The sequence below is a fragment of the Oreochromis aureus genome, linkage group 10 (assembly GCF_013358895.1).
Source record: "Oreochromis aureus strain Israel breed Guangdong linkage group 10, ZZ_aureus, whole genome shotgun sequence".
Lineage (NCBI taxonomy): Eukaryota > Metazoa > Chordata > Actinopteri > Cichliformes > Cichlidae > Oreochromis > Oreochromis aureus.
The window spans coordinates 14,804,033-14,820,106 of NC_052951.1; the positions used below are offsets into that span (position 1 = coordinate 14,804,033).

The following is a 16,074-nucleotide window of genomic DNA, read 5'->3' on the forward strand; positions in this document are numbered from 1 at the left end:
GGATTTGGATCAAACAGGTAAAGTATGCATATTATGCACACACACATACAAACACAGATGCAGCTATTACCCATTTCTTATTTTTCTACTTAAGATTATTGAATGAAGACATTGATCTGACACGTATATAATGAAGCCAATTGGTTTATTGAAAAATCAGGTGGGTTTGTAAAGAAGAGGGTAAAGGAAAGGTAGAAGGGGGTAAAGGGGATCGAAAGGAGGAAAGGGATAGAGGAGAGAAAACCCCAACAATCCCCTCTGAGCAAGCACTAAGGCGACAGTGGGGAGGAAAAACTGCCTTTAAACAGGCAGAAACCTCCAGCAGAACCAGGCTCAGGAGGGGTCAGTCAACTGCCGGGACTGGTTGGGGGGTGAGGCTGAAAAAAGAAAAAGAAGATGGGAGGGGAGAGGTGTTGGGAGAGGTATTGAGAGAGGGGAGGAAGAGGGGAGAGGAGAGGTGATAATTGAGATGGAACAGAGGTGGAGGAAGACAAGGTTACATCAGGTGAGGAGCACCAGTGTCCCTCCACCAGAACAAGCGGAAGCGTTTCTTCTTCTTCTGTTTCAGGCACTGTTCCATGAGCACTTTTTTCTCAAGGATGAGGGTTTTCAACTCATCGATTGATTCTGCATTTTGCTTCTCAAGTTGCTCACATCTTTTCTCCACGTCTTCTAATTTTGCTTGTTTCTCTTCAAGCTTGTCTTTCAGTTCTTTAGATGTTTCCTGCATTAGCTCTGCCTTCTGCATGTCTGTATTTCTCTGTTGTACTTTCTTGCTCATGTCTTCTACCTGCTGACTTCTCCTCTGGATTTCCTGAAGCGTGCACTGCAGGTCTTGATGTGTTTTCTCTAGTTGTTGGTTTTGCACTTCAGGTTGTTAGAAAGTTCTTCCAGTTGTGTTTTTTCTCAGCATTGCAGAGATCCTACTCTCCAGTTTTTTCTTTTCTCCTTCCAGTTTGGTTGTTTTTAATTTCATTTCATTATAAAATTCTTGCAGTTTTACATTTTTCATCTGGAGAAGAAGTTTTTCTTCTTTCTGCTTCATGCCCAGTTGTTCGATCTCTTGAAGAAACTCTTGATTTTTCTGCAGTGTTTCATCAAGCGTTATTTGGAGCGCTTTGTACTTTTCCCCCATCTCTTCAAGCAGGCATTCCATTTCTTTCTGTTTTATTTCATGTTGCTCGTTCTCTTCACGAAACTCTTTATTTCTGTGAAGTGTTTGTCAAGCTTTATTTGGAGTGCTCTGTATCTTTCCTCCATCTCTTCAACCTTGCAATCCATTTCCTTTTGTTTCATGTTGTGCTGCTTTCGCTCTTGAAGCAACTGCTGATTTTTTGGCAGTGTCTTATTAAGCTTTCCCTGCAGCACTTTGTGTTTTTCCTCCATCCCTTGGAGTTTGCATTGCATGTCTCTCTGGATTTTTTCAAGTTGTTGTTTCTCTTGGAGGATTTCTTTGTTAATTTCCAGAGCTTCATCAAGCTTTACTTGCAAGCCTTGATTGTGTTTCTCCAGGTTCCGAAGCTTGGAATCCATTGCTTTTAGTTTTATGCTCAGTTGTTCGATTTCTTGAAGAAACTTGGTTTTTCTGCAGTGTTTCATCAAGCGTTATTTGGAGCGCTTTGTATTTTTCCTCCATGTCTTCAAGGTTGCAATCCATTTCTTTCTGTTTTATTTCGTGTTGATTGTTCTCTTCACAAAACTCTTTATTTCTGTGCAGTGTTTTGTCAAGCTTTATTTGGAGCGCTCTGTATTTTTCCTCCATCTCTTCAACCTTGCAATCCATTTCTTTTTGTTTCATGTCGTTTTGCTTTCGCTCTTGAAGCAACTGTTGATTTTTGTGCAGTGTCTTATTAAGCTTTCCCTGCAGCACTTTGCATTTTTCCTCCATCCCTTGGACTCCCTTGCACTGCATGTCTCTCTGGTTTATTTCCAGTTGTTCTTTCTCTTGGAGGATTTCTTTGTTTTTCTCTAGAGCTTCATCAAGCTTTACTTGCAAGCCTTCATTGTGTTTTTCCATGTTCTGAAGCTTGGAGACCTGTTGCCTTCTTGAAGAAATTCTTCATTTGTGCGCAGTGTTTCATTATGCTTTGCTTCTAGCGCCATGTATTTTATCTCCATATCTATCTCCAGTTGTTCTTTCTCATGGAGGATTTCTTCTTTTTGTCCCAGAGCTTCATCAAGCTTTGCTTGGAGCTCCTGGTTCTTTTTGTCTTGGAGATCCTGTTGTTTCTCCACAATTATAACTTCCTTTTCTTGAAGCTGGTAGGACACTTTTTCCAATTCAGCTTTCATTTTCTCATTTTCTTGCACCAGGAACACAATCTTCTCTCTGTTCAAGAGATTTTCATTTTCCAATTCTTCCAAGCGCTTCTCCTCTAGTTCTACTTGTTCATCCCAAGGAAGAGAACTGAGGTAAGGGTCTTCTGGTTCATCCCAGCGAAAAGAGCTGGGGTAAACTTCTTGTGTTTCTTGGTGCTTGTAGCATCCCCGGTTGAAAAGATGGTCTCTCAAACTGATGGTTCACAATCCTTTTATTAAACAGCCGTGTATGTGAACACACCGTAAGAGCTACAACATACAGAATAAAAGACTATTAGTAAATCAAACAGTGTGTTACCTTTAACCTTTTGACTTATTCATTAATCACAAATTAATTCTCTTTACCTTACATAACAAATAACACTAAAACTTGTAAATTATTGCATATAACAGTGAAATCGTTGCATCGCTGCCTAAACATGAAGAGGTACGTTAGCACCCTCTAGTGGGTGAAAACTTAGCCTTTACCCTTAGTAGCGGTCAGCAGCTATATGCTCCGTAAAACAACGAAGTACATATCCACAAGACAAACTTTGTTGCAAACCTTGTTCCCTCATCAACCAGGTGCTAAGGAACTGCTTTCAACTCAGGATTGCACCTTAATAGCCGTTCTTTTTCCCATTCCCGTCCATTAACCATAGAGCACACCTTCTCTCTGTGCATTAAAACTCGCGCTTCTGCTATATAGTTTACGCCACTTGATTTACGGCACCTTGTCGCTCTGTGACTTTCAAAATAAAAGCATCCGCTGGGTCCAAGCTCCAACAATATAATAGCCACTCATAAGTTTACAAAACACTTTACAAAAGATTAATGAGGTCATTTACAGTGCTTTCCGTGAGACATCTTGGAGTGTGTTTAAATCACTATGAAAAGGATCCGAATGTTTTCAAATGTTTCTCTGGCGAACGTGAATGCTCTGAGCATGAATGCTGCACACTGAATGCTGCAAAGAACAGACTAAAAGTTGTTGATTCTCACTAAATGAATAAATGAGTGTAAGTAGTTGTATTTTCATTGCTGTAGTTCTTTTGTACTTTTGTTTTTGGTATATTGTACTGAAATGCTGTTTTACCCCAAGCCCACCATGGTGCATTTATAAGAATATAAAAAATATATCTCCAAGAGATATGAGATCATTTTTTTATGGTGGAGGTGGGTAACACTATGCAGTATATTCAGTTTTAGAATTTATATTCAATGTTAATTGTAACTACACTCAAAGTGTTAACACTGTCTTATTTTAATAAACAAAACTGTCATTTGCAAAACTAGGGTGTCACTTGGTGTGGCGAGAGATCATTTTAGGGTGGCAGATGCCACCCCATGCCACCCTTCTAGATCCGCCGCTGATTTCTATACATGTAACAGTATTTTTAAACATGATCCAATGCATCAGCTCGACAGAAGGCAGCAGCCGCTGAGCACACACGTGGAGAATGACCAGGAGTTGTCTCTGAGTGGACTTGTATGACCTGCAGTGTTTTAGAATCTTGCGCTCTGGATTATTCTCTTCATCTTGATCCTGTCGTTGCTGCCACTGAGCTTAATATAAAATTCATCCTAAAGATTAAAGCTTTCCAGCAATAATTAGTGACTGATTTACAGCGAGACTCTATTTTCATTGCCCCTTCCATCTCTAACCAAGGCTCACTGTGTCTCTCTGATACCGATATCACCCCTGACCTGACCCGATGTTTTTATTCTGGATATGTGAACGCTGATCAGTACTCTTATGCTACTCTAAGCCTCTGCAAAGGTGTGCAAGGTGCATTTGGCTTCCACGGCTGGGAATATTTTATTAGCCTGGTCCATGACACCAGAAGCGCAGAGAGCGTGTGCATCATCCAGCGCAGAACCAGCAACAACCTGAAGCCACACAGAGAGGACTGAAACCTTTCATGGGTATCGATCTCTTCTGGTTTAGCAGGTACAAAATTTATCATAAAAAGCATGAAAACCCGTTCGACGTACAGTCCTTGGAAATTCAGCTTCGCTGTTTTCTACTTTATTTAGCCCAAATTCACAGACTTCTAGAAGACCTTAAAGGGCTTTGAAATGCGAAAGCCTCTAAATTCACATGTTGATCTGCATATGGAAAAATGTGCCTTTAAAAATCCATCAATAACATTCGCTACACCTAAAGAAAAGCTTTTCAAAAATGGACAGTAGAAATGCCTGTAGAAATACTCATAACTCAGGAATTAATGAAACTCCTCATTCTCCACTTTTATACAGACTAAATTATTGTTATGACAATTTTATCGATGAAAAAGAAAACCTACCGTGATTTTTAAGAAGTTACATCGTTTCTTTTTCTCATGAAATTAAAACAGCTTGCTGTCATGAAGTGAGACGTTAAGCATTAAAAACAGTTTTATTTTGATTCATAAACAGGGAACCTGTCGTTCACTAACACATGGGTTCAGACAAATATGTTATTGTAAAGTTAAACAGGGAGCAGGTTTTTAAGCTGCTGACTCTTCTGGTGGAGTCAGCTGTCCAATGAGCCGCTGATAGTCACACTGTGGAGGAGCATGGTGTGAAGCCTGAACAAGCTTCTTACTGGCATCAAGAGACATCAGGACCTTTGAATGAATGCAAAAAAAAAGCAATAATCTAAATAAATCAATAAATGTGTGTTTCAAAGTGTGTTACTGACTTGTGAAAGATTAAACAGTGAACAAATTTATCTAAAGGACAGAACAAGCTAAGCTCTGTGCTTTTATGCCACAGCTTTAAATTCAATAACAGGAGGTGTGAACTATTTTCTTCTTTTCAAATTAAAAATTCAAATGTAACTATTTCAAAAGCATCAAATTCTCCAAACAGAGATTGTCTTATTGTAATGTGAGCATGTGCCCTGCTGTGACCTGCTCCTTACCTGATGCATGGCATCCTGCTGGCTGTACAGGTATAAAGATCCTATGGCAGCTTTTCTCACTGCACTATGGGAATCTGTGCATGCAGTTCTTAGAAGTAAGCCGGGCACATTTTCCTCCAGTAACAAGGATACGGCTCCATCAACATTTAGCAGGTTTCCCAGGGCAGCGCAGCAGTGACGACGTATGAGGGCATCAGGATCACAGATTAGAGATACCAGCATTGCCACGGTCCTCCTGGCTTCATGTGTCCACCTCCTCTCCACCTCCTCCTCTATTCTCTGCTCTCTTATTGTTTCCAGATCACTTGCTGCCTCAGTATCTGAGTACCTCTGTTTATTTTGTTGGTTTTCTATGCACCAACTCTCTCTATATATCCCCTTCTCACTGGGTGTGTCCATATGTAGACCAGCTGCAATATAGCCCAACCAGTTCCCAACCGCCCTGCAAGCCACCTGCCGGACAGGCACGCAGGAATCATTAAGACAGTTTATCATGGCTTTGAAAATGTCAGGTTGGAGGGCACATTGTGTTAGAGGCCTGAATGGATCCAAATTTCCTAAAAATCTACACGTGGCAGCCCTGATCTGCTCATAGGAGTGAGTCAGTGCATGCTGCAGCACTGAGGTTTCTACATAAAGTTGCAGGGGGCAGGAGGGACAACGGGCTATCTGAGACAATAGAGTGAGGAGCTCCACAGCAGCTTCCCACAGAATTTCCAGATGCAGAAGTTCGAGGAGCAGAGAGCTGGCAGTCCTGGTTGGAGGACTCTGATGGCTGGAGGCAGGGAGCTGGTCATCCCAGGATGGCGAGAAAAAGGAAGAAGCTGCTTTTGTGAGGTGGTCAATCAAGCGGTGGGGATCACACAGGAGCAAGCGGCTCAGAAGGGAGAGAGGCAGCTCCAGTAGCTGAAGAGGAATGGTTTGAATTACCTGCAAAAGCACAAAAAACCCAAAATCACACAGAAAACTCACCACACATCAAACAGGCAACAACAATCAACAACACTGCTCTCAAAAAAGTACAGACACATCCAGGTGAACAGTACTGCATGTCAGACGTGAATCTAGTGCAAGAGTTATCCTGTGTTGCATCAGAGAATTATGTTTGTCGGCGAGGTCTTTATTGGAGCAAAATAAGGCCCTAACCTGCAGGAGGCTTGTAACAATACCACAGCTGTCATACAACTGGAGAACTGTGGACATGGTGTGTGGAGGCAGGTCCAGGGCGAATGGAAAACATAACAAGTGGCAGCTCAGTGTGGATAAAGTGTTGTGACTCAGATCCAACCTGGGTCTCCCAGGATTGCCCTTGGCAAACAAATTAAGACTGTAAGATATAAAAGAGGCTATTGTTAGCTCCAGGCATTGTAGCTGATTAATTAATTAATTAATTAAGACATCTCAAAACTAACCAGTCGGTGCCCAGCAGGCGACCAAGAGCGTACACACATTCTGATCCATCATCACAAAACAGAGGAATGCACAAATATGCATCCTTGCAGAAGGCAAACAGCAAAGCAGAGAGAAAGGAATACAGCCCTGTAACACACACACACACACACACACACACACACACACACACACACACACACACACACACACACACACACACACACACAAAGAAGTAAAGTTTGATTTTCTCATTAGAAGTGTTTTCAGACACCGTAGGTTTCATAGGATGAGTATAATTACCATTTGCTGAACAGAAGTCAGAGTCTGATGTTGCACCTTCAAGGCAAGTACCGATCTTTTTCCACAGATTCAGAAAGAAAGCTGGATTTAAACCCGAGGGCAAAGGGCCATTCTCATGCTGTTTAAACAAGAAAGCACAGACATTTAGTACAGATATGTTGCTAATATCCACCCATTTACATGTTTAACCAAATTTCATCTGCAGTCTGACCTCATTAAGTGCATCTAGGAACAAAGACAGCAGGCCATCACAGAGTCCCCAACCAGAGGGTGGAGAAATGTGGGGCTGATAATGTAGAAAAATAAATGGTTCACACATTTTCAGATCCCTTTAAGCTTTCATATTACTGCCAGGTTTACATGAGCTCAGTACCTCACATGGGTCCAAGACCAGAGTTTTCAGCAAGGATGTTAGATGCTCCACATCAACTTCGACATCAACATTGTGTTGTGTGAAGAGAGACAAAACACAAGCAGCCAGAGGCTGAAAGACAGATAATCAAGTGTTTCACACAACAGACCAGCTCAAAAATATTACATGTAAAACATGCTGAACATGGCTGACGCTGTTGGATAATGTCAGTGGGTACTCACGACCAGACGACTGAGACTTGGTTGACTAAGAATTGTTTTGAAGGACTTGGTGAACTCTTCCAAGCTAAGGCGTGAGAAGCAGATGGTGAGCTGCCATAGTTAGAATCACGTTTGTATGCGCTGAGTATTTCACAAATGAACAAAATCAGCTTCAGCGAAGAACAAAAAAGACTAATCAAACCTTTGTTCTTGTCTCACCCAGGCACAGTTCTTCTCCCAGTAGATCAGGATCACTGTGATCATTTCTTGCAGGACGGGGATACTCTGCTGGTGCTGAACAGGTGACAAAGTACAAAATAAGTGAGAAACACTGTTGCAGGATCAGTTCACTGTGAAACACTGTTTCAATCCAGAGTAGCAACCTTAATGAAATCTGAGCTGTCTACAGTATCCTGGATCAGGCCAAAGAGGACACGGGGTAGTCCAAGTTCAAGGCCAACGTGGTTCAACTTCTCAACCTCAGCAATCACAAGCAGATTATGTAGGACCCTCATTGGTTGCTGAATCTGCTTAACTTCTTTTACCATGCCCCCTTTTAGCTGTCCAAGAAAAGAAAAAAAAAGGAGTAGATACAAAACTGTTTTGAAGAAGGAGAAATTCACACCAAGTGAAAGGCTGAAACAAATTACCTGAGCTTTAAATGCCTGGATCTTGGATTTAATCTGAGGTATAACGACACTGTAATCTAATATCTCTCTCTTTTGTCTGCTGGGATCTGATAGTTGGGCCAGATTCTCCCAGTATTCCTTGTTGTTTACATCCTGAAAGACCAAGAAATGACTGAGTGTCAGGTACAGTTGTGTTCAAAATAACAGCAGTCCAACATGACTAACCAGATCAATCAGTGTTTTTGGTATAAATCATATTATTACATGGCAAATAATTTATCAGTCGGTGTAGTAGAGTCAGAGAGACCCAATATTCATGATATGAATGCACCTGAGTCTGTGTAATTGAAGAATTAAGTGAAATGGGCGTGTTCAAAAATAACGGCAGTGTGGAGTCCAATCAGTGAGGCCAATGATTATGTGAAGAAACAGGTGTCATTTGTGTGGCCCTTATTTAAGGATGAAGCCAGCACATGTTGTACATGCATTTCTCTCTGAAAACCTGAGAAAGATGGGTCGTGCCAGACATTGTTCAGAAGAACACCGTGCTTTAATCAAAACGTTGATTGGAGGGGGGAAAACGTATAAAGAAGTGCAGAAAATTATAGGCTGCTCAGCTAAAATATTTCTCCAATGCTTTAAAATGGAAAGCCAAACCAGAGAGTAAGAATAAAGCGGAAGACTACCATTTGAATGGATGGAACAATAGCCAGAACGGAAAAGACTCAGCCAATGATCAGCTCCAGGGAGATCAGAGACGGTCTGAAGATACCTGTGAGTACTGTGACAATTAGAAGATGCTTGTGTTAGGCTAATCTATCGGCAAAAAGCCCGGGCAAAGTCCCACTGTTAAATAAAAGACGTGCTGAAAAGGATACAATTTGCCAAAGAACATATCAATTCGCTTAAGGAGAAATAGAGAAACATTTTGTGGACTGATGAAAGTAAGACTGTTCTTTTTGGGTCCAAGGGCCGCAGACAGTTTGTCAGATGACCCCCAAACACTGAATTCAAGCCACAGTGCACTCTGAAGACCGTGAAGCTTGGTGGTGCAAGCATCATGATATGGGGCTGTTTCTCTTATTAAGGTGTCAGGGATATTTATCACATACCAGGGATCATGGATCAATTTTCTTATATCAAAATACTTGAAGAGCAAATGCCCTTGAAATGGGTGTTTCAAAAAGACAAAGACCCCAAACACACCAGTAAGCGAGTAGCATCTTGTTTCCAGACAAACAAAATTAAGAGTATGGAGTGGCCAGCCAAATCCCCGGACCTTAATCCAATAGGAAACTTGTGGGGTGACATCAAAATGCTGCTTCTGAGGCAAAACCAAGAAATGCAGAAGAATTGTGGAATGCTGTCAAATCATCCTGGGCTGGCATACCTGTTTACAGGTGTCAGAAGTTGGTCGACTCCATGCAGCACAGATGTGAAGCAGTTCTCAAAAACGGTGGTTATACAACTAAATATTAGTTTAGTGATTCACAGGACTGCAAAATCTTAATGGTTTTTTTTTTTTCAGTTTATTGAGTAGATATTTGAGTTTGTAATGAAAAATGCAGACACTGCTATTTTTTGAACAGCCCAATATCATGTTTTCCTTCATTTTCTGTAAAGTAATTGAAACATTGATACTTTTTTCTTCATTTTTTAATGTAAAATATAATGTGCAGTGTTCCCAATGAATGGAACAAACATGTTATATGGATTTTGAGCTTTACTCACATTTTAAAACAGTATTATTTTGAACACAACTGTATCTATTAATTTAAGAGGGCAAATTTTATTTTATTTTTTTTAATTACCAAAGCAGATGCTCTACTGACAGAGAATATATAAATATTTTCTAATGTGTGGAAAAGGCAGCTGTCTCTGACCTGCAGTCGCAGTGTGGCCTGGCTTTTCTTACTGCATCTCTGTACAAGTCGTGGCCTGATCTCTTTAGACCTGTGTTTTCTTCGATCCAGCTGACCAGAGGTAACAGACACGTCGCCACGGGAGGGCTTGGGGTTGTGCACTCTACGGGACATTGCTGCTGCCATCGCACCATTTTTCCTTTCATCCTTATTTTTCTGTCAGTCCACACAGAACAGGTTTAAGGCCCTCCGCTGATTTCACTGTACAAACTTTTACAAATAATGAAATAATAATAATTACTGATTACTTACTTTGGCACTGTCACTTCCTGGTGGTTTCCTCTTACTGCAGTTGTCTGTTTGTTCCCTGACCTTTTGCAACAATCTGCTTTCTCCAGAAGCCGGTACAGTCTTCTCTGCCACTTGCTGGAGTTTCAACGCCAGCACGTCAGGGCTGGGTTTTACCGTCAAAGGGCCGGACACATTTGTGTGTGGCAACACTGCAAACACATCACATGGGAATAAAACCATGAAAGTCAGGCATGAGAATGTGTCATTTACATTTTAAAGCTTTCTACTAAAATCAGGAGTTTTAAGAATCACCTAGAACACCATCAGCAACAAAGGGATGGTGCAAGAGGTCAGGCCATGACAACCGTTTCTGGGGGTCTTTGGTCAACAAGCCTTTCAGGAAGCTCTGCAAAGAAATTATTAGATAGTAATAATATAGAAGACAGTGCATTAGGCAACGATTTGTGTTAGATTTGTCTCAAATGACCCCTTCAAGAGACTCATAATTGCAACATAATCTTTTACAGGCTTAGGCAAGGCTTAAAAATTTCCAGCTAGCCTTTTTAGAATATATTGAATGTGTTGGCTTCAACCTAAATATAACACAAGGTGAGTAAAGTGTAGTTTTACTGTACCGTGCAAGTGCTGCTCATGGTGTCTGGCCATTTCACTTGGGCTTTCACAACGAGCTGCACTAGCTTGAAGATGGAGTTGGTGTAGAACGGAGGCGCCCCCGTGTGGAGTTCATAAAGGATGCATCCCAAAGACCAGAGATCAGCAGTGTGGTCATATGGTTTCCCCTCCACCAGCTCAGGGGACATGTACAGCGGCGTTCCCTTGATAGAAGTCAGCACTAAGGTGGAGACGCTCATCGCTCTGGCCAACCTACAGCAAGACTGCATCATGTCATTTATTCTTTTAGAAACAATTAAAGCTTTCTTCTTATCAACATACTTCTATCAACATACCCAAAGTCGCAGAGCTTCACCACACCGCTTTTTTCTAGCAGGATGTTTTCGGGTTTCATGTCACGGTGAAGAATGCGATAGGAATGTAAATAGTACAGAGCAGAGACCAGCTGGCAGGCAATCTCACGGACCTTGAAAGAAGGGAAGGATCGTTTAATAACGTAACATTAAATAAAGCTTCACATATGATGCAACTGTGTAAACACCTGGCTCTCTGGTAAGTTTCCATCATCCTCAAGGATCTGGGACAACTGGCCCTCTGCGTACTCAGTGACAATCACAAGCTGTTATTAACACATATAGGGAGTTATAATGATCATGGGATTATGCAAAGACAATCAGTTGACAGCGACGTATTTGAGAGTTGAGAGAAATGTTAGAATACCTCTGTTTCTGTCTCAAAACTGTCAAAGAGCTGGACAATATTGGGATGCCGAAGGTCTCTCATTATTTCAGTTTCTTTTTTTAGCATTTGAAGGTCATTTTGAGAGCGACCCAGCTTTGGCATGACCTTTAGAGCCACCACCTCATGGGACAAAGTTTAAGAGACAATGTGAAGCAGTGTCGTGTCGTTAAACAATCAGGAAACTAAACTCTGTCCCCGTCGATGCTTACCATACCGGTACCCTTTCTTCTTCCCTTGTAAACCCGTCCAAATGAGCCCTCTCCCACCGGCGACAAAACGTGATAGGAGTTCATTTCTGCGGCTCCATTAGAGCCGACAAAAATCGTAAATTTCTAACTTTGACAGGCAGGATGGCAACGAATACAGACGCAGCCTAGCAACGGCAGCTGCGTTCATAGTGTAACTGAGCACTAAAGTGTCGAATAAAATGCCCAAAGAAATACATTTATAATTTATTTATTCCATCAATTAAACATAAGCCTTCCCATTCATTCCCAGACAGGCTTTACAACAAATTATACTAATATCCCAGCTGCACATAGGACCTATCAAACCGAGGGTGCGAGTAAATATCAGTGCACTGCAAATCGTCACACGCTATTTTAGAGACCTAGAACTTGAAGTGGCTGGGTTTTGCACAGGAATACTTTATAAACCGCCTATAAATCAAAGGCAGTAGATGCACATCCTCTTGTTTGAAGACAATCCCGTTTGTCTGCAAAGATTGTTTAAAAATACACATAACTGCTTCATTTCTGTACTTTATGCATAACAAGTAACTGAGGCAATAAAAGAGCTTGAAATCCTAACCAGCCCATTGCGTCACATTAAGTTAGAGATGTTAACACAAACGCCTTTATCCTCATTTATCTCTCATGGCCCTGGTGCTGTTCTTGGTTCCAGTGTCTCCATTGGCTTGATATTTAATTTTATCAGAGGTAGCTGGATGTGAGACAGGAACTCTAAATGACACATTAGCTTATGTTTAATGGTCTCTGGCTGAACTGGGTTTGTCTTTCCTGATTTTAAATGAGCCAGAGGACGCCTGATGCATGAGGGGTGTTGGTGTGGAGCCTTAGACTTGCTGTTGCTGATGTTGACTTATGTGAGTGTTTTAGTGTCAGAGACTTTGACAATTTAGAGGTGCATTTTAAAGAAGGTGAAGGGCCACCTACAAACTCAGTAAAGTTCTCCAAATGACCTGCATAAAAGATTTAAATTAATGATTTAGATCATTATTTGTATGTAGTATTGCTAGAATTTGGCTTATTTTTAAAACATCTTTATTCATATCAGATTAAAATTCTTTATGCTCATGTCAATCATACAACCTGAATTATAATTCAGACACATATCACAAAGGAAATAGTAAAAATAGACAAATGGATCTAAAACATATCACATCTTATTACTCTCTATTTAAAGAGCTGTATTTGCCCTTATAAATAAGAACATGAAATTTAAACAATGTGAAGATACACCTGGTCATTATTTTGTGCTGTATCGGCTGCTCCTACAGCAAAGACTGACTGAGGTGGTAGAAACCCTATTTAGTGAGATTTACAGTCTTGGCAGTGCAACTGGGTTTAGAAATCAAGAACTGTCAAGTAGCATGGGGTAGTTCTACTATAAAGTGAGTGAAATAATCATTATTTCATATCTAACACGTCACAGACCTGTCAAATAGCTATAGTGACAATGGATGCTAGAGTTCAGCAGGAGTGTCCAGAAAGTGATGTGACACGAGTGTCGACTATAATGAAGGATGCAAAATGGTGTAAAATGACATACTGATCCAAGTAAGTCACATCTACCAGCTAACTCTGTTTTATGAAAATGATTTGGACTCAGTCAGGGAAATAAAAGATGGGAATTGAATAAATTTAAATGCAAAGTATGCAAAGCTACAAAACAAAAGACAGAGGAGTTGATGACTCCTCGCCAATAAATAAGGGCCCAAGAGTCTTCGTCTTTGTCAACCTTTGACCTACACGTGCTTTGCTTTTCTTCGTGTTGTCTTTCTGTTCTGTGTGTTGAGATGTTCTGTTTTTCTGTTTATATGACTCTCTTCAATTAACTCTGTTTCAAGAATTCTGCTCTTTTCAAGAATTAGATTTAAAAAGCTGAATCTACAATTGATGGGCTGGATAAGGTTTATTATATTGGCTTATTGATCTTACTTATACAATAAAATGGCAATTCGGCTCCCTCCAAACAAAGCCTCCACTCTTTCAATAACAGCTTTATGGCTAATAGTACCCGGTTACCTACACCATAGTTCTTCACAGCCAACGATACGCACTGAAAGGAAAGTGACATGCATGTAACTTATCATCAGGCTCAGCAAGCTGAGACAGCAAATGTCTCAGAACTCACACTTCTGCATTTGCAAACAGCTTATTCTCCAGGAGACTTTTTAACATCTGTTGGCAAAATAGTTGGCAGTTGGGAGTTATTGGCGTCAAAAATACATTTTTATGTTATTCCTTTTCTGGGGTGCTGTGTTTTAATTGAACCATAAGATGGTGTTTTAATTTACGGAGAATAAACAGGTGACACCGCAGGTGATACTGACTGTGACTGATTTGCCAATAAGGTGAAAGACTGGCACAATAGTAGCAAAAAAACCTAAAAGAGTCAGTTTCAGTGGTTCTCCCTTAACAAAACAAATGAAAACAGCAAATTAGAGATAGCCCATCTTAGTTGAAAGCCCACTCACCACGACAAGGTCCAGGCCACGAGTGGGAGCACAAGATGAGACTTGGCAAACAAGACAAACTCAGACGGGGCAAAACACAGAGAAAGAAATCTGTGATCAGACAACACACATTTTTTTTCTTACATTTTGTACTTTAATACACAACAGAAGAAACAAAAATGAACATTTAAACTGAAATTACACAAACAATGAATATAAACATTCTGATATTATACCACTGAAATGAAAGAAATTATTTTTTAATTCCTAAACAATAACATAAACATTCACAATACAAACTCTGCGGAACAATATTTTCAAATTGTTTTAAGGAACCATTTAAAAAATATGTCAAATTATTAATTAAAGGGGTAGAAAAACACGTATTAGAAGTTATTCACAAAAAACTATTCATAATATCAATTTTAACTTTGCCCATTTTTGTATCGCTTGCCTGTATTCAGTCTAGTTTGTTATATAGCTGAATTTCTATGTCAGATGTCAGATGATGGCTCCCAAAAGTATCTGATTGAAGTGCAACTTGCAAAAGGACATTTAAGCAAACGTTAGTGGAGGTGTATTTATACATTTGAGCTCGTATGTATAATTTTGATCCCATGCAGGTGAGAAAAAATCCAAATAAATTCAAACTTGTGCACTCAATTCTTGTTTTAAAAGTTATTAAAGATGCACCCTATACAGTCATTCCAAAAAAGAAACCAAAAAAAAAAGAACAGTTACAAGAAATCATTAAAAGCCCAAAATGACCATGACATTCATGTCCATGATGACTGGATGTAAACTTCTGACCACAATCTTTATATACTTGGTGCAAATCTTTCAATCCATATAATTCTGTATGATAGTAGGAAACACAAGGAGGGTAACTCTGCACAAAGCACATTAAATGGACACTGACTTTTCAGTTTTCAACCTCTAAGCTTTGTTTTTATGCTTTTATTTTAGTTATAATTATAATTTATGATTAAACTATTAAATGAACTGAAAATGCATTTGAGACCATCATTCTCTGCTTTACTTCAATTACTAAAATCACCTTGGGCTCAGACAAACAGGCAGACAACTTGCAACGGCTTGACATTTATTAACCAAAACATTGAAGAAAATAATCAAAGCTTGACCAATCATGAAAGAGATTAACCTAATATGTTCTGTCTCAGTTGGAATGAGTGAACCCATTGCAATCCCAGTTCATCTCAGGTGAAATCAATAATAAAGACATTGATATTCATGGAAATGTAATGCATGTGCAATATAAAAACAGGAACAACACATTTTTTTAAAAACTGTCTCAGGTTTTATTTCAAAAATACCTAACGTACAATAAAAGCTGTTAACAGACAGTATTCACTTAAAAATTAACTTTCAGCAAACATCTCAGGTGTTCAATAATCTTCTCACCAGTATATTCTACATCCTACGGTACAGGCGGTCGTGGTATTCAAGCAGGACTTAATAAACAGACGTCTGCATGGATTCTGCTGGATTCTGTAGGAGTTTATTCCAAACGGCAAGACAAGGGCAGGGAGAAACAATGACATGTGTGACACCCAGTTTAACTTCCCAAACACACACACACACACACACACACACACACACACACACACACACACACACACACACACACACACACACACACACACACACACACACACACACACACACACACACACACACACACACACACACACACACACACACACACACACACACACACACGCAGTAAATAGA

At 40.1% G+C, this 16,074-nt stretch overlaps 1 protein-coding gene across 5 annotated transcripts; it reads right to left on the reverse strand.

The window, feature by feature from the left end:
• Nucleotides 1-4,727: 4,727 nt before the first annotated feature.
• Nucleotides 4,728-11,965, reverse strand: LOC116336170 (serine/threonine-protein kinase 36-like). Of its 5 annotated transcripts, none has more exons than XM_039618047.1 (19): nt 11,834-11,965; nt 11,604-11,744; nt 11,425-11,502; nt 11,219-11,349; nt 10,886-11,135; nt 10,563-10,656; nt 10,272-10,459; nt 9,981-10,175; nt 8,119-8,250; nt 7,852-8,028; nt 7,671-7,753; nt 7,490-7,553; nt 7,269-7,379; nt 7,107-7,181; nt 6,896-7,013; nt 6,616-6,742; nt 6,350-6,530; nt 5,204-6,133; nt 4,728-4,907 (listed from the first exon to the last, which is right to left on the reverse strand). In XM_039618047.1, exons 1-19 carry the CDS (start codon nt 11,915-11,917, stop codon nt 4,788-4,790), a joined length of 3,279 nt encoding a protein of 1,092 aa, XP_039473981.1. In that variant the 5' UTR covers nt 11,918-11,965; the 3' UTR covers nt 4,728-4,787. The 5 variants fall into 5 exon arrangements, with proteins under 5 accessions (XP_039473981.1, XP_039473980.1, XP_039473979.1 ...); XM_039618046.1 differs by having other exon boundaries at nt 7,671-7,756; XM_039618045.1 differs by having other exon boundaries at nt 7,671-7,762.
• Nucleotides 11,966-16,074: the final 4,109 nt, after the last annotated feature.

Coding starts and splice junctions, on each gene's coding strand:
- LOC116336170 (XM_039618045.1), bottom strand. CDS start 11,917: ATGAACTCCTATCACGTTTTGTCGCCGGTGGGAGAGGGCTCATTTGGA. Junction 11,503..11,603: donor GTTTTGAGACAGAAACAGAG/GTATTCTAACAT, acceptor TGTTAATAACAG/CTTGTGATTGTCACTGAGTA. Junction 8,251..9,980: donor AGGCCACACTGCGACTGCAG/GTCAGAGACAGC, acceptor TTGGTCTTTCAG/GATGTAAACAACAAGGAATA.